This window comes from Pseudorca crassidens, chromosome 11 (genome assembly GCF_039906515.1).
Source record: "Pseudorca crassidens isolate mPseCra1 chromosome 11, mPseCra1.hap1, whole genome shotgun sequence".
Classification (NCBI taxonomy): domain Eukaryota; kingdom Metazoa; phylum Chordata; class Mammalia; order Artiodactyla; family Delphinidae; genus Pseudorca; species Pseudorca crassidens.
The window spans coordinates 105,686,968-105,708,000 of NC_090306.1; the positions used below are offsets into that span (position 1 = coordinate 105,686,968).

Sequence of the window (21,033 nt, forward strand, 5' to 3'; positions counted from 1 at the left end):
CAGCAAGCCAGGTACGGTGATCGTGGGCAGATGGTCAGGGCAACTGCCTGGGGCCTATTCCACGTTCCAGATTGTCAGCCCCGGGCCCTTTCCTCCTGGAGAACAGGGAGGGCACGTGGGCACAGGGCGGATGGGGCGGCGGGCAGGTGTCCAGGCCAGTACCGTGGGGCCCGGCCCGGCCCAGGGAGAAGCCGTGCTGCTGAGTCAGGTTTGGGGTTTAGATTAGTGTCTCAGAGGCTGGACCTGTCTTGGTGACTGAGTTGAAGTTTGTCAACAGGAGAGTTCTGGGCCTCTGGCCTTCTCACCCCAGGAAAAAGGAAAGACTAGGGTGAACTTCCTGGCCAGTTGGAGGCAGGAAACAAAGCTGTCCTTGCTCCCCGTCTTGGCACTTCGTCCCCCGGTGCCTCGGGGGGCTGGCTGTGGGTAGCCATCCTGCCTCGGGGCCCAGGGCCCGGCTCCCACCGCAGCCAAGCCAGGACCAGCTCCCCGGGCTGCTCTAACGGCCGGGGTCGCGACACAGGGAATCAGGGTGCAGCTTGCAGACAGCCTGCAGCCCCACACAGGGACACTTTCTCTCCTGTTCTTTTCTGTCAGAGCCCAGTCGCCCGAGGTGGAGGTGCCAAGAGCGCTTCCAAGTCCAGTGGAGGTGACGGGGGCGGGCGTCACAGGCAGGGCCGCCCGGGTGTGATTCGAGGTGACCACGCACCTTTCCCCTGGAGGCACGTCGGGTGCGCATGCTAGCTTTGGCCCTGGACCTGCCCCTGCTTCCTACCTGCAGGTGACGAAGCTCGTGAAAAACTACAGGTCCCACTCGGCTCTGCTGGCCCTGCCATCCAGACTGTTCTACCACCAAGAGCTGGAAGTCTGCGCAGACCCCAGGGTGGTGACCTCCTTGCTGGGCTGGGAGAAGTTACCCAGGAAGGGCTTCCCCCTCATCTTCCACGGAGTGAGGGTGAGTGTGGGCCGGGCTCGGCAGGAGGGCGACCCCTCAGTGCTACCTACGGTTACACGTCTCCTGGTTACCATGTGGAATCTGGTGGTTAACCCAGCATCATTAACCCGGCATTTCCTGAGAGCTTGTGGTGGGCTTGCTCCCTACTGTTCCCGGGGCAGAAAAGTCAGTGAGGAAGGGGCTCTGCCCCTGCAGGACCAGCCCCTCAGCACTCGGGTGGCTGCACAGAAGGCCCCGGAGGGGGGTGGCCCGAGGTGGGCATCGAAGGGGGGCATCCTGAGGGAGTTGACAGGGTCGATCGGGGGCTGGGAGGTGAGCAGACCTGAGGAAGCTCCTGCCACCGCCCCACCCCTTCCCCCTGTGATTTGATGGTATCGAGGGGGAGGACCAATCCTGGGGACAGAGCCTGCCCTCCCCCAGGGCCTCACTGGGTGGGGGGTCCCCAGAGGGAGGTGTTAGACGCCCGGTAGCGCTCACTTAAAACCAGGGAGTTTGTACTGGGAGTTTGGTGGTTAGAAGCCGAAGTCAGGTTTGGTGTGAGCCCCTCCCTCGCCAAACTCTCCTGCAGAATTGGGGCTGGAGTGGTGTCTGCCCGTCCTCTCAGCAGCCTGCCTTCCCGGGGACAGCACTCGGCCCCTCGACGTTTAGCTTGACCCGCTGTGTCAGCGGTGGGCTCGTGTGTCCAGGTGTGGCTTGGGGTACCCATCCTCTGGATGGGGGCGAGTTGGAGGAAGAGGGGGCCCTGTGGGGAGACCAGCGTGGTCGCTTGGCACGAGGCCTCTCCAGGAATGCCGCTCCCCCAGCCTCTGCTCAAAGGCTTCCCCAGGTTTCAGGGGCAGCAAAGCAGACGCGGTGGGGGCAGCAGAGCAGTCAGCCAAGAAGGGGAGGTCCGTCCGAGAGCACCCACGCTCCCAGTGGAGGGACTGGCCTTGAGGAGAGGTCAGCTCTGCCCACAGCAACCCATGTGTTTCCTGCAAACTACGTAAGGGTCCCAGTAGGCTCATTCGCGACAAAAACTGGGTGTAGAAGGGAGTGGTAAATGTGCAAAAACGTTGTGTAGAAGGAAATGGAGACTCGAGGTCCACTGGATAACCTGCCATGGAGCTGTGGGGACGGAGGTGCTCGCTGTGCAAAGAACAGAGTCCAGAAAGGTTACCTTATTTAGTGGGTATTTCTTGGGGCCTGACTGTGTACTGGCTCCATTCTGGGCCCCCAGAAGAAAATGAGGGTGAGGCCTCTGGGGCTGGGTTGCAGGCAACAGGGGGGTCCACTCCCACCGTTGGAGCAAAAGGGCATTGTCGTCCGTTGTTTCGAGGCTGCAGCACTGCCAGGGCCCTCGCTCCCCCACAGGGCACTCCATCCCTGGAATGAGACCTCCAGGTGTCACCTGTATGCTCCCCTCATCAGCCCCTCCCCCAGAGCTCCAGAAAGACCCCCATCTCCCTCACTGCTCTGTCCCCAGCCCAGGGCATCTCACAGAGGGGCCCAGTCGAGGGGGCAGCTGAGCCCCAGCAGTGCCCAAGGGGGGCTGGGCCCAAGGCAACTGGGGTCTTGTCCTAAAGGAAGTGCGGCCGGGAGCCGGGAACCTGCGCCCAGATGGCAGGGCTGAGTGGGCAGCGTGGCTGCACCCAAGCCTCAGATTCTGACCGTCTGGCCTGTTACAGGAGAGGCAGCAGCCTTTGGTCTAATTGGAAAACCAGCTTTGGACTTTATTCTCACCTGTTTTCTGCTTCATTCGTCTCAGATTTATCTCTGCTCCTCCCCTCGCTGACTTGCTTCCCTTTCCTTTGCTTGTTGTAGTTCCCACGAGGCAGGCGCGTGGCCCCTGTGCTCCTCGCAGGGGCTCGGGTGGCCACGCCCCCCAGCTCTGCCCTTCCACGCGCGTCTTCGTATCTGTCGAGGTGCTTGAGACTTTATTTTCCCTTTTGACCCAGGAGTTCTAAAGAAGTGTGTTTCCACGTGGTTAAGGATGTTTGGGTGACCTATATTTTACTTCTGAGTGTACTAGGTTCTGATCAAGAACGAGGGCCTGTAAATTCTGCTTTTAAAAACTTGTGGCCACATAGGTATCAGCCGGCCGGCCGCCTCCCCCAGGCCACGAGGTCTGCTCTTGCCAGGACGCACGGGCATTTTGGCAGGGGGTGGGGTCCCAGTTCAGAGACGCGCCCAGCCAACCCTCCTCCCCTGGCATCTGTGCATCCAGAACGAGTCCTTACTGCTGAGCATCCGTCTGTCCTGCTGGACCACAAGTCTGCACGAGAGCAGCGCTCCTCCTCTGTCTCTGCTGAGTCACCACCCTGACTTCTCCCTAGTTCATAGACCCTTCACAAGAAGTGACGTTTCTCGTTCACAACGAGAAAATGACGTTTTTGTGATGGACGTGCCATTCTCTTGTCTTCCTGCTAACTCAGGGCGAGGAAGCTCGAGAGGGGCGAAGCCCATCGTGGTTCAACCCTGCCGAGGCCGTCCAGGTCATGCGCTACTGCTGCCTGCTGGCCAGGAGCATCTCCAGCCAGGTGTCCGCTGGCGACATCGGCGTGATCACGCCTTACCGGAAGCAGGTGTGGGTCTGCCCCAGCCAGCTCCTCTGTGCCTTCCTGTCTGTGGGGTCTGAGGAAGGAAGTTGGACACGGCTCTCTCTGCATCTGTACAGCCGCTGTGCCTGTGCCCCAAACGGGGTGGGGGGGCGGGGGCTGGGGACACGTGGTGACCTCACCTCGGCACGCATGCGGTCACTGCGTGTGAGAAGGCCCGTCCCCTGGGCTGAGGGAGCCGCCTCTGGCCCGCACCCTCCAGCCCCTTGTGCTGGCGGGAGCTGAGCTTTTGTCCTTCTCACAATTTCAAGTTGCATCTCCTTTACTAGCACCTCTGGAGACCTTCACACACCCCCAGTCTTGCTCAGCTCATCAGCTGTCCCCCCTTCAGAACCGTCCCCTGCCCCGTCCTCTCCCTCCTGGCTTTCCTGTTGTGGCCACACAGCCTGGTTCCTGTCATAACCACTCAGGCCCCGGGGGTGGGATCCTCTGGACGGCGCTCTCTCCCCGCCAACCCCAGGAGGCGCTCTGGACCCACCCCCACTCTCAGCACAGGGAGTCCTCGCCTCTTGACGCAAAGCCCTGCTCCTGGGAGGTGCTGCCCCGGCCCCGTACACCCCACCTGAGATCGGCGTTTGTGCTGTGAGCGGCTTAGAGTTGATGAGCCGAGATCAGGGGTTGAAAGGCCATGGGGCTCAGTGGTTAACGTTCAGCTTTCGCTGTAATATGTAAAGAAATGGTCAGATTTGTGAAATTTTATCTTTGATCTCATCTCCTTCAAAGGTGGAGAAAATCAGAATTCTTTTGCAAAATGTTGATCTGATGGATATAAAGGTTGGATCCGTGGAGGAGTTTCAAGGGCAAGAGTATCTGGTTATCATCATCTCAACTGTAGGTACCCCCGTCCCAGGGGCCTGCGCCAGGCTGGCTGCTGTGCGGGGCCTCCCGGGGGCAGGAGGGGCCTTGGACCATCACCTTGAGCAGTTAACTGTAGGGCGTTCTTTTTAAAAAAGAACGAAGGACAGAAACCCAGGAAGAAGTAGTTAAATGTTGGAGAAGGAGGGCTGGGATGTTGAAGGGGCGGGATTGGCAAGGAGCCTGCGGGCCGGGAAGGTTGGCTCGGCTCTCAGAAGCCTGTTCTTCTCTTTAAAATTCCCTTTATGGACAGTGCGCGTTAACTGCTGGCAGGCTGGGGAGTTCAGGTAGGAGGAAAAGCAGCGTTGCCTCAAGCCCCGCACCGGAGGTCACCCCTTGGCGTGTGGAGTGCCCCCTTGGCTGTAGGCGGAACGCCGGGAGGCCTGCTCCTCACCCATTGCCTTTCTCTTCTGTGACCACAGATGGAGTCATACCGACGTTGAACGTTTTTAAATGCTTTTTATATATTGAGTTTCTTTCCGCACCGAAAAATTTTAAACACTATTTTTATCCATCTCTGGGTTTCTTAGGTGCGGTCAAATGAAGACATATTTGAAGATGATAGATATTTTTTGGGATTCTTGGCCGACTCAAAAAGATTTAATGTTGCAATCACCAGACCCAAAGCCTTGCTGATTGTTGTGGGAAATCCTCATGTTCTTGTCAGGGTGAGCTGGGGCCCAGGGCTCAGGGAGAGGGGCCCAGGGGGGCAGCGGGATGGCTGTCAGGTGCGAGCCCCGCCCCTTTGTGTGTCGTCAGGATCCGTGTTTCGGGGCTTTGCTGGAGTACAGCATCACGAATGGGGTGTACACGGGATGCAACCTGCCGCCCGAGCTGCAGCCCCTGCAGGAGTGAGCACTGCCGTCTCCTGCCCCTGCGGGCCCTGCCCCTGGGCTGCAGCCACCCTCCACCCGGCCCTGGGATGACATTTGGGGTCAGCGCCTCCTTCCTTTCACAGCTTAATGAGCAAACTTCAGTGCCCCTCGTAAGACCACCCTGGGAAGAGGGGGCTGCCGGGCCCCCCCCCACGGTGGTCCCTGAGCGTGAGCCTGAGCTGTCATGGGGACCCCGCTCACTGGACCCCGCATTTCCAAGTCTGCTGCCATGGCCGGGTGTGCGGCCACCCGTCTCTGCCCAGCAGAGCCCCTGCCGAGAAGCAGTGGCCGGAGGCCACGTTCCACACCCCGAGGGACGCCATCTGGGCTGCGGCCTGCCTAGTTTCCAGCCGTGGCCACAGGCCTGAGACCCCTGGTCTGACGTCTGCTCTCGCTGCTGTCAGCTCCGCACGCAGCCTGTGCCCACCCCTGGGCAGTCTCTGCAGCTGTCACCGAAATAAATGCTTGAGTGGGACACTTGCGTGGCCTCCGCATCCAATATTGGGGTTGGCGGTCAGGCTTTCACATGGCCTCCAGGCCCTTGAGCCACGTTCAGTTCACACGCCAGCTGTGTGAAGCCTGGGGGCTCCAGGGCTCTTTGCCCAGAGCTGGGCCGGCAGGGCAGGGGTGGGGGTCAGCATCCTCCCCGCCCTGCATCCTGGTGCAGCTGGGCGGGGCCTGTATCCGAGCCTTTGGAGGCCACAGGCAGGGCCACAGAGACCTTCCCGTGGGTGCTGCAGAAGTGGAGGGCGTGGCGGGAGGGACAGGGCAGACAGTGTCCGCACCAGGGTTCCCAAGGCCACCCCAGGACCCTAGCAACCCCCGTGACAGGCTGCCCCCGCCCCTGCTCCTCAGGGCCTTGTCCCTTTGTCGGCAGCTGTGAGCACTGGAAATGCCGTCTCCTGGCTCACAGGTGGGGAAGTTGAGGCCCCGGTGGTTCAGCCCGGAGCCCACAGTGGCCCCCGGGCCTGGGGTTGGGCTCTCCTAACTGCGGACACATCACAAATGGCTGCCGTGGGTCAGTTGGTGGGGGAATGGCTGGGTTCAGAAACAGAGCCAGTAGCTTGTCAGGACATGAGAAGGTTCTGGCCTTGACCGCCTGCATGGGCTGCCAGGACAGTTGCCAGGTCACTCTGAGCAGCCTCGAGCCCCACCTGGCAGAGTCTGAGTGGAAGTCGGTCCCCCTGAACCCCCTCGGTCTGCACCTCCTGCCCACTTGCCACCTGGCTCTGCCCCCCTTGGTCTTCTCCGTGGCCGAGTCCCAGTCCAGCACACCCTGCTTTGCCGTGCCACCCTCTCCAGAGCAGGGTCTTGGGGGCCGGGCCTCTGACACCAACGGGTGACAGTGGAGACCTAGAAATTCCGGGGGTGGGGGGAGAACCAGTGTTGGCTGAGCACACGCGGCTGGGTCCCACCCTCCATCCTCCGTGGCGAGTAGCGGGATTTGGTCACCACCACGTGCCAGGGCAGGAGCGGCAGGGGCTGCAGGCAGTAAGGGGCTGGGCGGGCCAGGGACACCTCAGCAGGGTCCCAGAGGTGTCTCTGGGGCGGCAGTACTCGGGGCACACCTGTGTGCCAAGGGCAGGAGGGCACTGCACAGCCTGGCTGGGCCAGAACAGGCAGGAGCCCCCATGTGACCTTTGGATGGGGATGGGGGCCGGTGCCCAAGCAGGGACGTCTGCTGCCTGTGGGCAGAAGCGCACGGTGCCTGCCCTCCAAGGGTCAGTCTGTGGGAGGCCGAGCCACCTAGACCAGCATGGAGACCTCGTGAAGCAGAGGTAAGAGGCGCCACAGGGGACTTGCCTGGTGGCACAGTGGTTAAGAATCTGCCTGCCAATGCAGGGGACATGGGTTTGAGCCCTGATCCAGGAAGATCCCACGTGCCGTGGAGCAACTAGCACGTGTACCACAATTACTGAGCCTGTGCTCTAGAGCCCGTGAGCCACAACTACTGAGCCCACGTGCCACGACTCCTGAAGCCTGCGTGCCTAGAGCCTGTGCTCCACAACAAGAGAAGCCACCACAATGAGAAGCCCACGCACTGCAACAAAGAGTAGCCCCTGCTCGTCGCAACTAGAGAAAGCCTGCGTGCAGCAACGAAGACCCCACACAGCGAAAAAAAAAAAAAAGCACCGTGGGCAGGTGTGGCTGCACAGAGATCCCCTAAGTGAAACTTGGAAATTGTGTGTCCTGCCCCTCGTTTGTAAGTTATCCAAGCTTTTTCTTCATTTTTAAAGGTGCTCATGCCCGGCATGTTGTAACTGTTGCCATTTTAAAGCAGAACAGCCCCAGCGGCCTTCTCAGCAGCTCCGGCAGCTCCAAATGCCGTTGCAACTTGACGCTCGCCTCGCCCACTTGAAAAGCACCCCAGCAAGCTGTCCTTTCACAGCTGCAATCGCCGTGTCATTCTTCCTTCCCACAGAACTGCACCCCAGTGCAGAATGTGCTGGGTTGGAAGTTATGGCGTCACGGAGGGTCTGTTCTCCCGGGCACACGGTGGGCTGTGGCCCGCCGCCGCACCCAGCCCCGCGGGGCCAGCTGAGAGCTCTGGCCAACGAGGGGCCAGCAGAAGTGCCGCAGACTCGAGTGGACCAGCTCCACCTCCTCCATCAGGTGTCTGGGCGCCCCAGGGCGGCGGCTCCAGTCTCCAGAGTGAGGGGGCCGGTGGGGCAGAGCTCCCAGCCCACCTGCTGTCCAAGCGTGGGGTGAGATGACCCTCCGCCGTGTTGTGCCATGGCCTGTCCTATCCAGCACCCTCGGCTGCTCCCAGACAAAATACCTGCAGTAGTACATCGAGGGGGTCGTTTGTCCTAATCTGTGAGACCATGAGGCCAGACCTGGGAACAAGAACTTCCTCTGTGTGCTCAGAATCGTTAGGTACGTACTCAATCAACACGATGCACAGACATTGCAAATTTTCGTAACAACGTGGAAGTAGAATTGGAAATGCGTCAGTTGAGCCGCCCGTCTTCAAGGGCGAACATTACTTGGGGTTCGCCCAAGTGATAAGACATGGTTCGAGCGTTAGGCTTTCTTCCTATTTTTCGTCTTCATTGATATGCGAGCTGATAAAACGTCACCTAAATAGAGATGAGAATGAAGGTTTTACTGTAGTACTGTCCCTCACCCTTCCAAAGCCCTTCCATGAGTCAAAAGCCACATGTCAATGGATCAGCACGAGAAAGGGCAGGCTGCTCCCCTAATGCCATCCTGCCCCAGAGACAGGATTTGGGGAGAGTAGCCTCCCAGTCTGGGCTGGCCGGGGGTGAGGACCGGAGCAGCCCCTGCTGTCCACCCATGCCCAGGCGGCAGGGAGGGTGGAGCTTGGAGACTCTGCAGGGTCAGAACCCCTGTCCAGGTGTCACCTCCCCACCCAGGCCCCTCTCTGAGATGAGGACAGCGTCAGAGGGGCTGCCGTAATGGGGTAGGGGTGCAGGGCCGCCAGCTCCAGCTGCGCCCTCTGTCCTGTGGGTCCTGTGCGCTCGTGCTGCCAGCATCCGCCGCGCACCCGCTGTGCTCCAGTGGCACCTCTGCCACCTGCCATAGCCACTTGCCAATTCTGAGAGCACGTGGAGACCAGCGGTTTTTCTCCTAACCAGACTAACCAACTGAAATACACCTCAGAAAGCGGCGGCTGTTTGCAGCGGAACTACTACAGGGTGTCTTGGAAGTAACCTGAAGAACCAACGAGATGCTACAGAGAAATAATGGTTCTATTACACGAGGCACAGAAGACGTAAGTAAATGGACGGACGTGCCCTGTCCACGCATGGAACAGCCTGAGGCAGCGCAGACTTCCACCTTCCCGTCCTCCAAATGCATACGGAAAAGGAAAGGCCATGAATACCTGAGGGAAAAGGAGAATGTGGGGGGCCTCCAACAGCATGTGGGATCACGGAAACGTGCTGCTGCAGGGGAGAGGCCAGCCCTGACTGGAGGTGTCTGGGTTGTTGGGGATGGAAGCAGCCCGACTCCCTCAGTGAGCAGTACACAGGTAGAACGGGTGGGCGTCGCTCAGAAACACTGGTGAGTCTTCAAAGGCACAGCGACCCCCGGACTTCCCTGGCGGTCCAGTGGCTAAGAGTCCGCGCCCCCAATGCGGGAAGCCCGGGCTCCATTCCTGGTGAGGGAACTGGATTCCGCGTGCATGCTGCAACTAAGACCCGGCGCAGCCTAAATAGATCGTCCCGGACCGGGGCACGAACCCGTGTCCCCTGCATCGGCAGGCGGACTCAACACCTGCGCCACCAGGGAAGCCCCGGATGAATTACTGAGTGAAGTTGAAACTCCAGCTATGCTAAATATTTGACAAAGAGCACGTGTATATCCTATTACAGTGGGATGGGGACCTTTCATGAAAGAATAAGAGGTGATACAGCGAGTCTTGCAGGCAGTCTGCATGAAGGTGGCAGCTGGGCTCTGCGCCAGAGACCGAACCTAGGAGGGTGCGAGAGGGGTGGTGCCTGAAGGTGGGCACGGGGGTGTCGGAGCGGAGGGTGTAAAGGTCAGGAAGATACGGGCACAGGCCGACCGGGAGAATGCCACTGACCAAGGCAAACGGATGGGGTGATGGGGAGGAGGTGCAGGGCTAGAGAGGCCGCGGGACCGCGTGGAGGTGACGCGGGGTGGGGTGGGGAGGGCACCGGGGAGACGGTTGCAGTGCACAGGCCGTGAGGAGACGCCCCGCAGCGTCCGCCGGCCGGCTGCCCTGCGTGGGGGGCGGCAGTCCCCCGTCTGCGTCCGCAGCAGCCCGGGTGGGTGGGAGCCTCAGTGCCCACGGTGGCGGCCAGGCTTCGGTAGAGAGCAGAGAGCGGGTGCGGGAGGCGGACGAGGAACCCCCCTCTCCGTGGGGCGGCTCCCGGACGCGGGGCTGGAAGACGGGGGCCCAGGACGCGGCCGGCCCCACCGCAGCTCCGCCGCGTGCAGCCACCGCCGACCCTCGGGCGAGGGGAGCCCCCCACTCGGCCTCCCCCTCCTCCCTGCCCTGAGGAAGAGGAAGAACCAGTCATTGTTCATTCATTTTATTTAAATATTTTTTGCCAAGTCATCACCGGCGCCGCATCTGCGTGCGGGGGTGGGGGGGGGGCGGGGGGGCGGAGCCACGCCGCGCGTCGCCGCAGGTAAACAGCCCCCTCCCCGCGGCGGGACCGCAGCCGCCGCCCGCCGCTCGGGGCGGGGGTCCCGCCGCCGCCCCCGCCGGAAAGAAGCGCCGGGGCCGCGCCGTGGCTGCAGCCGAGGCGGGGGCGGCGGCCCCTGCGCCCCCCGCAGCCCGCGCCGGCCCGGGCGGCCCGACCCCTGCCCCGGGGGGCGGCGGCGGAGCGCCCCCCGCCCCCACCGCGGGCCCCGCGCCCCGGGTCCCCCGCGCCCCCCATGCACCACCTCCTGGAGCCGTCCGCGGACATGGCGACGGCGCTGCTGGCCGGCGAGAAGCTGCGCGAGCTGATCCTGCCCGGCGCGCAGGACGACAAGGCGGGCGCCCTGGCCGCGCTGCTGCTGCAGCTCAAGCTGGAGCTGCCGTTCGATCGCGTGGTCACCATCGGCACCGTGCTGGTCCCCATCCTGCTGGTCACCCTGGTCTTCACCAAGAACTTCGCAGGTGAGGCCGGAGGCGCGCGGCGGGAGGGGCGCGTGCCCTCCCGGGCCACCCTCGCTGCGCCAGCCGCCGCCGCGGGCCTCCCCACTGGGGCCGGCCGTGTGGGCGGTGCCCCGGGGTCTCCCCGCAGACCCTCAACACTCCCCCACCCTTGCATGTGTCGCCGGTCGCTGGGGCTGCCTTCCTGACCCCTCTCTTCCGATGTATTGAATTTACCTTCCGTGGGCTCACACCTGGCGGACCCGGCGGTCCCAGGCATCAAGGAGATGTGGGGTCTGGTGTGGAAGAGGGGCGACCAGAAGGGGGAGTGGGCAGGGTCTGAGGGAAGGAGGAGTGGCCAGGTGGGGACCAAGAAAGGAAGTTACAGGTGATGGGGACAGTGGACACCAAAGCACGGCCTCTGGGCAGGGTTCTGGGGCGGGTGGTGGGATGAAGACCCTGAGAAGTGGGCAGATTCTGGTCGGTTGCTGTGGGGGGGCACTGGGAGCCTGGGCAGGTCTTGGGCAGGGGCCCCCCAGGGCAGGCAGGGCCTGGAGGAGCAGCAGGCACTGGTGGGCAGTGGACCCTCCTGGCCTCAGCAGCAGGCCCAGCGCCTGTGAGGCTGATGCAGGTAGAAGAAGAAATCGGACAAGGGCAGTGACCACGGCAGCGTGGACGGGATGAGAGGTTGAAGGTGCCGTCAACAGACGTGGTCCTGATTAGATTCAGTGCATTTGGGGAGCACCTGAGGGCCTCCTAAGGAGAGGTGACCCCAGGTGAGGCAGGAAGGAGGAGTGGGCTCCCGGGGCCCAAGGGTCCACACGCGGCAGGTGGGTGGGCGGCTGGAGACGGGAAACGGCCCCCCACGCAGGGTCTGGCTGGCAAGCGGTCTCAGGGCCCAGATGTCCAGGGAGGCCCCTTCGCAGCCCATCAGCCCGTGGCACGGAGGGCGACTCTCCCCTGAGGGACGTGGACAGGCTTCCTTGCACAAAGGACTCACCCGTTAGGGGTCCCTGTGACATGAGGGTGGACGTTGTCCAGGCTGCCTCATCCCACCCCCGGGGGGGGCACTCCCGGCCTCAGCACGCTCCCCAGGAGCCTGGGGGGGAAGTCAGGCTGTGCACAGGTGTCTCCTGGGGCAGCCTTGACAGATTAGCACAAACTTGTGGCTCCAAATGCTAGAGCCTTATCGTCTCACAGTGCAGAGGCCCGAAGTCCAAAATCCAGGTGTGGGCGGGCCATGCTCCCGAAGCCCCAGGCAGAGTCCCTCCTTGCCTCTCCAGTGCTGGAGGCGCCGCAGTCCTGCGCCCTCCTTGGCTTCATTGTGGCCGCATCACCTGATCTCTGCCTGCATTTTCACACCTCCTCCTGGGTGTCTGTCCAAATTTCCCTCCTCTTATGAGGACACCAGTCATTGGATTGGGGCCCCCTTGATCCAGCGTGACTCATCTCAACTTGATCACATCTGCAAAGACTCTTTCCAAACAAGGTCACATTCACAGGGACCAGGGCTTGGGGCTAGAACATCTTTTGGGGGAACAATCCTACCCACTCCAGATGCACACGGTGGGGTAGGCTGAGGACTCAGTCGCCGTCAGGCGACCTCCTGTGACAGGGCCCCCACCTTGATATCCTGCTGTGAACCAGCTTCCCCCACGTGGGGGGGCCTCAGCACCTCTGCATCCAGCCAGGCTGGGCTGCTGGGTCTCCCCGAGTGTGTCCTTCATCTCTGCTCCTGGCGGTGCCCTTGGTCTCCCTGTGCCGCCTGCCCTTTCACACCCACCTGCGTGTGTCTGGGGACACTCCTGGGCCCGATGCTGGTCGGGAGGGGCCCGGTGCCTCCCTAGCGAGGGCGAGGCAGGCCTTCTGAGCCAGGGCAGGCGGGTGCCGGTCCTGCGGCCCAGCACCCCACGACCCAAAATCCACTCGGTGGAGCATGTCTGGCGCGTGGGGCCCAGGTCTGCCCCATGGTAATCCTGTTCCAGGTCACAGAGCAAATGGGGAGTGGCGGTGGCTTCACGAGCTCTCCCACTGCTGAGTGACTGAGGCCGCGCAGTCCCCTTGCTCCCACCGCGGTTCGGGGCAGTGGCGGCTGCCTCTCCTGCTCTCCTGGATCAGGGTCCGTCTACCTGGTGCTCCTCACAGAGCTCAGAATCGTCCCCGGGTCCCTTCTCCAGATGTGAGGACAGTAGGGGACCACTGCAGTGGACCAAAGAGGGGCAAGAGGAAGCAAGGTCAGAAGCTCTGACCCTCAAGGGGCGCTGGAGGCCCCTCCAGCTGCATCCCCCACCCCCAGACAGGAGCACACCCGACCCCGTCCCCTCAGCACTGGGTCGCCATCCATCTTCAGGTTCCGAGCCCAGAGTATGTCCTGCCACTGCTGGAAGGATCCACGTCCCATCCACCGGAGCCCGGCTCAGCTCGAGGGGACCCGGCGCTCACCCCCACCAGCCCACCCAGCGCCCAGATCCTCACCTGGTGCCCTGGCGCAGGGGGCGGGGGTCCGACGTGTCTGCCTGTTGGTGACACGTGGGCAAGCACGTGCTGGCCGTTGGGCTCATGGTGAGGAGCCGGCCCGGCGGGGACCTCCCTGGACACCGGGGCTTGTGCGCATCCCCAGGCTGGAGGGTGGCAGGTGGCGGGAAGGCCCCGGTGGCTCCACAGACACCCGCGCTGCGCAGACCCGTTCGGTGGTGGATGGAGGGTCAGCCAGGCGCGCGGCCAACAGAGAGGATGGCGGGGGAGCGGGGCATTGAAGGGCTACCGGCTTCTCCAGATGTTATGTGGGCCCTGGGAAGGGGGGACCAACAGCTGCTTTTTCCTAAACTGGCCAAACGCAGGCAGACCTCGTTTTATTGTGCTTCGCAGATATTGCGTTTCTCACGATTTGAAGGTTTGTGACCACCCTGCGACGAGCAGGTCTCCTGGTGCCATTTCCCAACAGCATTTGCTCAGTTCGTGTCTCTGCGCCATATTTTGGTAATTCTCACAATATTTCAAGCTTTTTCCTTATTAATACATTTGTTACGGTGACCTGTGAGCAGTGATCTTTGATATTACTATTGCGAAAAGATTACGACTCGCTGAAGGCTCGGACGGTGGATAGCATTTTTTAGCAATAAAGTATTTTTAATTAAGGTACGTACGTTGGTTTTTAGACATACGTGCAGCGTGTAGACATAGACCACAGTGGAGTATAACCAGTGCTTTCATACGCGCTGGGGGAGAAAAGAATTTGTGTGACTTGCTTCGTTGTGATCTTTGCTTTAGCGCTGGCGTCTGGAACCAAACCCTCGACATCTCCGAGATGCCTGTAACGGGTGTGCCTCTTCTACCCTCAGTCAGGCAGGGTCTCCAAAGGAACTGGGGCGCTCGCGCTGGGAGGGGACGCCGTTGAGGGCTGGGCTTGGCCTGGGGACCGGGAGCAGCCCCGGGATTGCAAGCGAATTCGGAATCGCGCACGCGGCTCCTTCCCCGAAGCAGCCTCGCAAGCCCTGGCAGCTGCTCTGGCTCGATGTTCTCCACGGCACCGCAGTCGGCCCCGCGCGCTCCACGACGGGGTCTCTGGGAGCACCCGGGGCTGCGAGGGCCCTGGCCCCGGTGTCCTCTCGGGGCATAGCCAGGGGCGCTCGGGTCCGGAGTCCACACAGTGCCATCCTCAGGAAAGGTGCCCTGGGTGAGCTGGCTGGGTCTGCGGGTCCCCGTCGGACACCCGTGCTGGCACCGCAGTGTTTGAGCGCCCGGTGCCCAGGCCCCTTGGCTCAGCGGTCGCCCTCACCCCCAACCAGAGTCCGGCCCAGCACCCAGGCCCCTGCAGCTCAAGTCAGGACATGCGGCCACAGCTCTTCCAGGCCAGGGTCACTGCACACGTGTGTCCTGAGGCACCGGCATGACACATCCGGTCTCTGCTAGGCTGTTGGACCTGCTTTGCAGGTCAGGGAAAGACAGAGACCCCGGTGTAGAGCCCGAGAGGCCCTGGAGCTGGGCCTCTCCTGAGCCAGGGCTCATCCCTCCTCCCCTCCCAGCAGCCAGGGGGCGGTGGCAGACGTGAGAGGATGTGGGGACCCATGGGGGCCCTGCTTCCATCCACGGGTGACCCAGCTCCCCTGTGCCTGCAGCACTCACGGCCAGAGGACAGGCCCCCTCCGTGCCCCAGAGCCGCGGCACCCTCCCAGTTCCCCTGGGGCCTGGACCAGGGCCCTGGGGGTCCCAGGGACCTCTCCCCGCCATCCTTTTCCCCCAGAGAAGAGCGTCTGCCCTTCCTTGGCCTGGAGTTGGCTGTGAGGACAAAAAGCAAGTGAATAAAATGCTGTCTTCTCAACCACGAGGGGGGATCCTGTGCCTTTTCCACGTTCTCTGAGCCCAACTCACCGCTAGGCCCCAAACCTGTGTCCTCGTCAGGGGCCTTGGGCTGTGGGTACCAGCGTTTCCTGACCCAGCGCCATCCTTGGCCAAGCCCATCCCTCGTGCGCCCACGGCACAGCCTCCTCACGGAGCCCCTGGCCTCGCCACCACAGCCGAGCAGAGCTCACCGCCCCCGTCACTCCTGCCCCCAGCCCTCCGTGACTCCCCAGTGCCTGCCACGTGGAGCCCCAGGTCCTGCTGCCGTGGCCGTTGGACCACACCACCTGGAACGAGCTGTGGGCCCCACTCCGGTGACCCTGAGGCCCACCTCAAGCCCCCCTCAACCCTCAGGATGGTGCGGGGCTGCCACGCTGGTGGCAATGGCTGGGGCTCTGCGTATGTAAGAGGCCAGGTGACCTCCGTGCACTGGGACCGAAGACACTTGCGGGGTCTCCGTGCCCAGATGTGTAGCTGGCCCCCTCGGCCCCTGCGAGGCACCAGCAGTGACCTCAAAGGCCGGGCTTAACGTGGGGCAGGCCTTGGGAGGGGCCTGCACAGACAGACAGACAGGTGCGTTGGTCCCCGCTGCTTCCTGGTCTCAAGCCTCGTGGGGTGAGGGCCGTAAGCTGGAGCGGAGGGAGACTCGGCGGACCCGCCCTGGGGGCCGTTCTTCGGGGCGCGAGGGAGGGTCCAGGCTAGGGCGGGCTGGCATGTATGCTAGCTGTGGTCGGGCTGGGGGCAGTGACCTCCTGTCAGGGGGACGCTGCGCTCTGGGCGGGCGCCCGGGCTCTGCCACTTGCAAGAGGGCACATGTGCCCAGCCTGTGGTGACAAGGACTGGAGCCTGGCCTGACAGCCGAGTGGCCCCGCCTTCAGGGGCCGTGAACGGTGACGCCTGCCCTGAGCACGGCTCTGAGCCGGCCAAGCTCTTCCCTCTGAGAAGCATTCAACGGGAGGCCCACCTGGAGGGCGGGGGGTGGGGGACAGCGTCCCACGTTCTCCGCTGTTGGTTGGCACCTGTCCTTACCTGGGGGGAGACAGCTCAGTGACGACCGTTTTTCCTGCGTGACATTGTGGGCTGGGTGGTGAATCCTTCCTGTCGGATCCCCGGGGTGGCTGCCCCTGCCCACCCAGTGTCCGGGGACCCCAGGCCTGCCCTTCCCCAGGACAGTGGGTCTTGGGGGGACACTCCTCAACTCTCAAGAGCAGGCAGGGCCACTTTTGCTGTTCCTTAGATGTGCCACCGTAACCGGCTCTGGGTAGGTAGGACCCGGCCAAGACACCTGCCCTTCTCAAGATGGAGCCCGTGGCAGTGCCCGGCTGGGGGCTGGTCCAGCTGTGCCACTGGAAGAGAAGCCCCAGCTGAGTGGTGTGGCCTGTGCCGCCCTCTCTAGGACTCGTCCCTGTGTGCACATGGGGACGTTATGGCACTCGAAGGGGGGCCTGAGGTTCCAAGTGCAGGTCGGCCCCCCAGGGCGGGGTGGGCACGGCCGTACCCTCCACCTCCAACCCACCTCTGTCTGTGCCACAGCTGACTGCAGTACGTGGGGGGCAGGGTACCCGGGGGGAGACCCACGCCACCACGCTGAGATGTGCGGAAGGGGGCTCAGCGCGGGGCAGGCGGGAGGGGTCCGATGCCCGGCTCGCCCCCAGCCCCCTCTCCTCTCTGCCCCCAGAGGAGCCCATTTACTGCTACACGCCGCACAACTTCACCCGCGACCAGGCGCTGTACGCCCGCGGCTACTGCTGGACGGAGCTGCGGGACGCGCTGCCCGGCGTGGACGCCAGCCTGTGGCCGTCGCTGTTTGAGCACAAGCTGCTGCCCTACTCGCTGCTGGCCTTCGCGGCCATCATGTACGTGCCCGCGCTGGGCTGGGAGTTCCTGGCGTCCACGCGCCTCACCTCCGAGCTCAACTTCCTGCTGCAGGAGATCGACAACTGCTACCACAGGGCTGCCGAGGGCCGCGCGCCCAAGATCGAGAAGCAGATCCAATCCAAGGGGCCCGGCATCACGGAGCGCGAGCGGCGTGAGATCATCGAGAACGCGGAGAAGGAGAAGAGCCCAGAGCAGAACCTGTTCGAGAAGTACCTGGAGCGCCGCGGCCGCAGCAACTTCCTGGCCAAACTCTACCTGGCGCGGCACCTGCTCATCCTGCTGCTCAGCGTGGCGCCCATCTCCTACCTGTGCACCTACTACGCCACCCAGAAGCAGAATGAGTTCACCTGCGCGCTGGGCGCGGCCCCGGGTGGCGGCCCGGCCGTGCGTGTCACCTGCAAGCTGCCATCTGTGCAGCTGCAGCGCATCGTGGCGGGCGTGGACATCGTGCTGCTCTGCTCCATGAACCTCATCATCCTCGTCAACCTCATCCACCTCTTCATCTTCCGCAAGAGCAACTTCATCTTCGACAAGCTGCACAAGGTGGGCATCAAGACCCGCCGGCAGTGGCGCCGCTCGCAGTTCTGCGACATCAACATCCTGGCCATGTTCTGCAACGAGAACCGCGACCACATCAAGTCGCTCAACCGGCTGGACTTCATTACCAACGAGAGCGACCTCATGTACGACAACGTGGTGCGGCAGCTGCTGGCCGCGCTTGCGCAGTCCAACCACGACGCCACGCCCACCGTGCGCGACGAGGGCGTGCAGACCGTGGACCCCAGCGCCAACCCCGCCGAGCCCGAGGGCGCCGCTGAGCCGCCCGTGGTCAAGCGGCCCCGCAAGAAGATGAAGTGGATCCCCACCAGCAACCCGCTGCCCCAGCCCTTCAAGGAGCCTCTGGCCATCATGCGCGTGGAGAACAGCAAGGCCGAGAAGCCCAAGCCCGTGCGCCGCAAGACGGCCACCGACACACTGATTGCGCCGCTGCTGGACGCGGGCGCACGCGCCGCGCACCATTATAAGGGTGGCGGGGGCGACACGGGCCCGCCCCCCGACAAGAAGCATGCCCGCCACTTCTCCCTGGACGTGCATCCCTACATCCTGGGCACCAAGAAGTCCAAGGCCGAGGCCATGCCTGCCGCCCTGCCAGCCTCCCGGAGCCAGGAAGGGGGCTTCCTGTCCCAGGCAGAGGAGTGTGGGCTGGGCCTGACCGCGGCACCCACCACAGGTAGGGATGGGCAGGGCTGGAGGGGTGTGAAAGGGGTTAAGGACTGAACCAGCTGGGTGGAAGCAGGGAGTGGGCAGGGGAGCCAGCTGCCGGGGTGACGACAGGCGGGACCCTCACTCGAGGGCCCTGTGAAGCACACGGGATGAAGGGCTGGCGGGGACACACGGTAAGGTTGCTCGGCACCTGAAGAAGGTTCTGGAAACGGGCGCTGTGTTCCTGGGGCGGCCAGAGCCCCTCCAGGCCGGCCGCTGTGTGCGGGAGCTTCAGAGCCTGAGCGGGCCAGGCGGGAGGAGGGGGGAGGCAGCGGGTGGGGAGAGGGGCCTGCAGAGGCTCTGTGCTCTGGGCTGTTTGCAGATGCACCGCTCCCCGCAGAGCCAGCCCGGGCCGCGCTGCCCTCAGGGGGCCCGTTTCACATCTGCTCGCCCTCCGCCGCCCCCGCCACGGCCCCTCTGTCGCCAGCCAGCCTGGGCAAGCCTGACCCCCTCGCCGTCCTGAGCCGCAACGCCACCCGCCCGCTGCTGCATATCAGCACCCTGTATGAGGCACGGGAGGAGGAGGACGTGGCCCCCCGAGCGCCCCCGGATGTGGGCAGCCTCCTCACCATCCCTCCCCCACAGCAGATCCTCATTGCCACCTTTGAGGAGACAAGGACAGCAGTGAGTGCTGTGGAGTTCTGAGGGGACAGGGCTGCCCAGGCCGTCGCAGGCCCCCCTGCATGACCGCAGTGCGCCACTGCCCCCAGCGCCCCCGTGGACGCGGCCTCTGCTTTGCCCGGCACCGCCCACACCCTGGCCTCCTGTGCGCATGCCACGGGGCTCAGCACCTCGCCTCCCCGGCCCCTCAGATTGCACCGTCGGGGCGCTGGCTGGGCCAGGGGCTGGCCGCGACCCCCGTCGAGCCCGTGGCCAGAAAGGCCCAGAGCCACCCCCCGCCCCCTGCATCAGGCGCTCGGTTGTGAAATGAAGAATTTATTTTTTTAGTTGATTTTGTCTTAGGCCTGGGACGCTGGCCCATGAGGGGCCGGGCAGTGGCAGGACAACTCAGGAGGGAGCTGGGGGTGGTGGCACGTCAGGGCTGCCCCCTGCAGGGACCGGGAGCCCTCGGTGGGAGGGGCCCCCCTCCAGTCAAAGGTCAACGTGCACTTTCTCCTCGTATCCCGACAAACCTGTACTTTATTTTACTATGATTACTGTAACTAGCGAGTATATTTATTACCAGGAGGCTTCAGACGCATTCAAAACAAAGGATGTCGTGTGTGTGAGTGTGGGAGCGTGTGGAAGAGAGAGCGAGGGCGCCAGCGTGCCAGTGGGTGTGTGTGCGTTAGCGGTAAGCGTGCGAGTGTGTGCGTGAGTGCGCACGGGTGAAGCTGGGCGAGGGCGCCAGCATGCCAGCGAGGGCAGGAATCCAACGCAATAACCACGTCCCTCCAAGGCCATCAGCACCCCCCCGCCCGAGGGTCCACGACGCTTCCGTGGGAGCCCAGGGCCGGCGCTGGGCGGGGCCATCCCTATTACCTCAGCCACGGCGACAACGTGACAGTATTAACAAGGCAGCACCGAGCATATCAATAAAGATTATTCTGATACCCCTGAGTCCTGAGTGGTCCATCCTGCCGGAGGCCTGTGGTCCAACTGAGGCCTCCTGTGTCCAGGGCCTCCACCCAACCTGCACGGGGTGGAGGTGCTGGGGGCGGGGGGGGGGGCAGCAGGGCCGTGGGAGGCGCCCCGATGCCCTCCAGGTCGCGTGGGGGCCCTGCTGCATCCACAGCTGAACGAGAACACACAGTCCTCGTGCGGCTGACACACCGTGGTCTCCAGCTAACGTGCGTGCATGCTGGGCCACTGGGTGATTCACACAGACTCAGTGGAGATGGAGTGCGCCCTCCCAGGAAGCCGGCCCCCCCATCAGACGCTTGAGGGCAGGGGCTGCCAGGTACACTTGGGGGGAATAGCAAGAACTGGCAGGACTCAGGAGGGCTTCCTGGAAGGGGTGCCCCTGATGTGCTCTGGAGGTGTTCATGTCATGGGGATCGCAGGCGCGGGGGTGCTTTCCTCACCAGGCCCAGATGCAGGTGGGGCTGAGGCTGGCCCCGGGCGTGCACCAGGGAGTCACACACCCCATAGGCCACAGCAGGAGACCCCGAGGGTCTGAAGAGAGGCTCCTTGGAGGCAGGTAGCTGGGGCAGCTGGGCCAGAAACCCCTGGGGGCTAGACCAGGTGGGCTGCGGGCCTCAATCACCAGGGGGCTCAGGCGAGACCGGGGTGGGACCACCTGCTGCACCGTGTGGAGGCCTGACTGGTCTGGCCTCCTCGAAGCCCCTCCGCAGGCCCCTCCCTGGAGCAGCCCTGAGCTGGGCAGGCTGGGCTTCCCGGGAGTGCAGCCGATCCGTCATCCAGGGCTGCGTCCCAACTTGGGTGTTTCTGTTTTTGTTTTTCATAAATTTATTTCTTTTCGGCTGCGTGTGGGCTTCCTCTGGTTGCGGTGCGCGGGCTTCTCGTTGCAGTGGCTTCTCTTGTTGCGGAGCACGGGCTCTGGGCGCGCGGGCTCAGTAGTTGTGGCTTGCAGGCTCTATAGAGCACAGGCTTAGTAGTTGTGGTGCACAGGCTTAGCTGCTCCGCGGCATGTGGGATCTTCCTGGACCAGGGCTTGAACCCGTGTCCCCTGCACTGGCAGGCAGATTCTGAACCACTGCGCCACCAGGGAAGTCCCCCAACTTGGGTTTTAGATGTAGGTTT

The 21,033-nt window shown here is 63.3% G+C and overlaps 2 protein-coding genes across 2 annotated transcripts in view; both read left to right on the top strand.

Moving 5' to 3' along the window:
• Nucleotides 1–5,745, top strand: part of MOV10L1 (Mov10 like RNA helicase 1) — a 44,571-nt gene extending 38,826 nt beyond the window's left edge. The window contains exons 22-26 of the mRNA XM_067698757.1: nt 779–952; nt 3,364–3,513; nt 4,270–4,377; nt 4,932–5,069; nt 5,161–5,745. Coding sequence (XP_067554858.1) covers nt 779–952; nt 3,364–3,513; nt 4,270–4,377; nt 4,932–5,069; nt 5,161–5,256 — 666 coding nt within the window. The 3' untranslated portion in view covers nt 5,257–5,745. The remainder of the gene's footprint in view (nt 1–778; nt 953–3,363; nt 3,514–4,269; nt 4,378–4,931; nt 5,070–5,160) is intronic.
• Nucleotides 5,746–10,624: 4,879 nt separating this feature from the next.
• PANX2 (pannexin 2) lies at nt 10,625–19,883 on the top strand. Its single transcript, XM_067698455.1, has 3 exons — nt 10,625–10,872; nt 16,868–18,298; nt 18,653–19,883. Exons 1-3 carry the CDS (start codon nt 10,647–10,649, stop codon nt 18,973–18,975), a joined length of 1,980 nt encoding a protein of 659 aa, XP_067554556.1. The 5' UTR covers nt 10,625–10,646; the 3' UTR covers nt 18,976–19,883.
• Nucleotides 19,884–21,033: the final 1,150 nt, after the last annotated feature.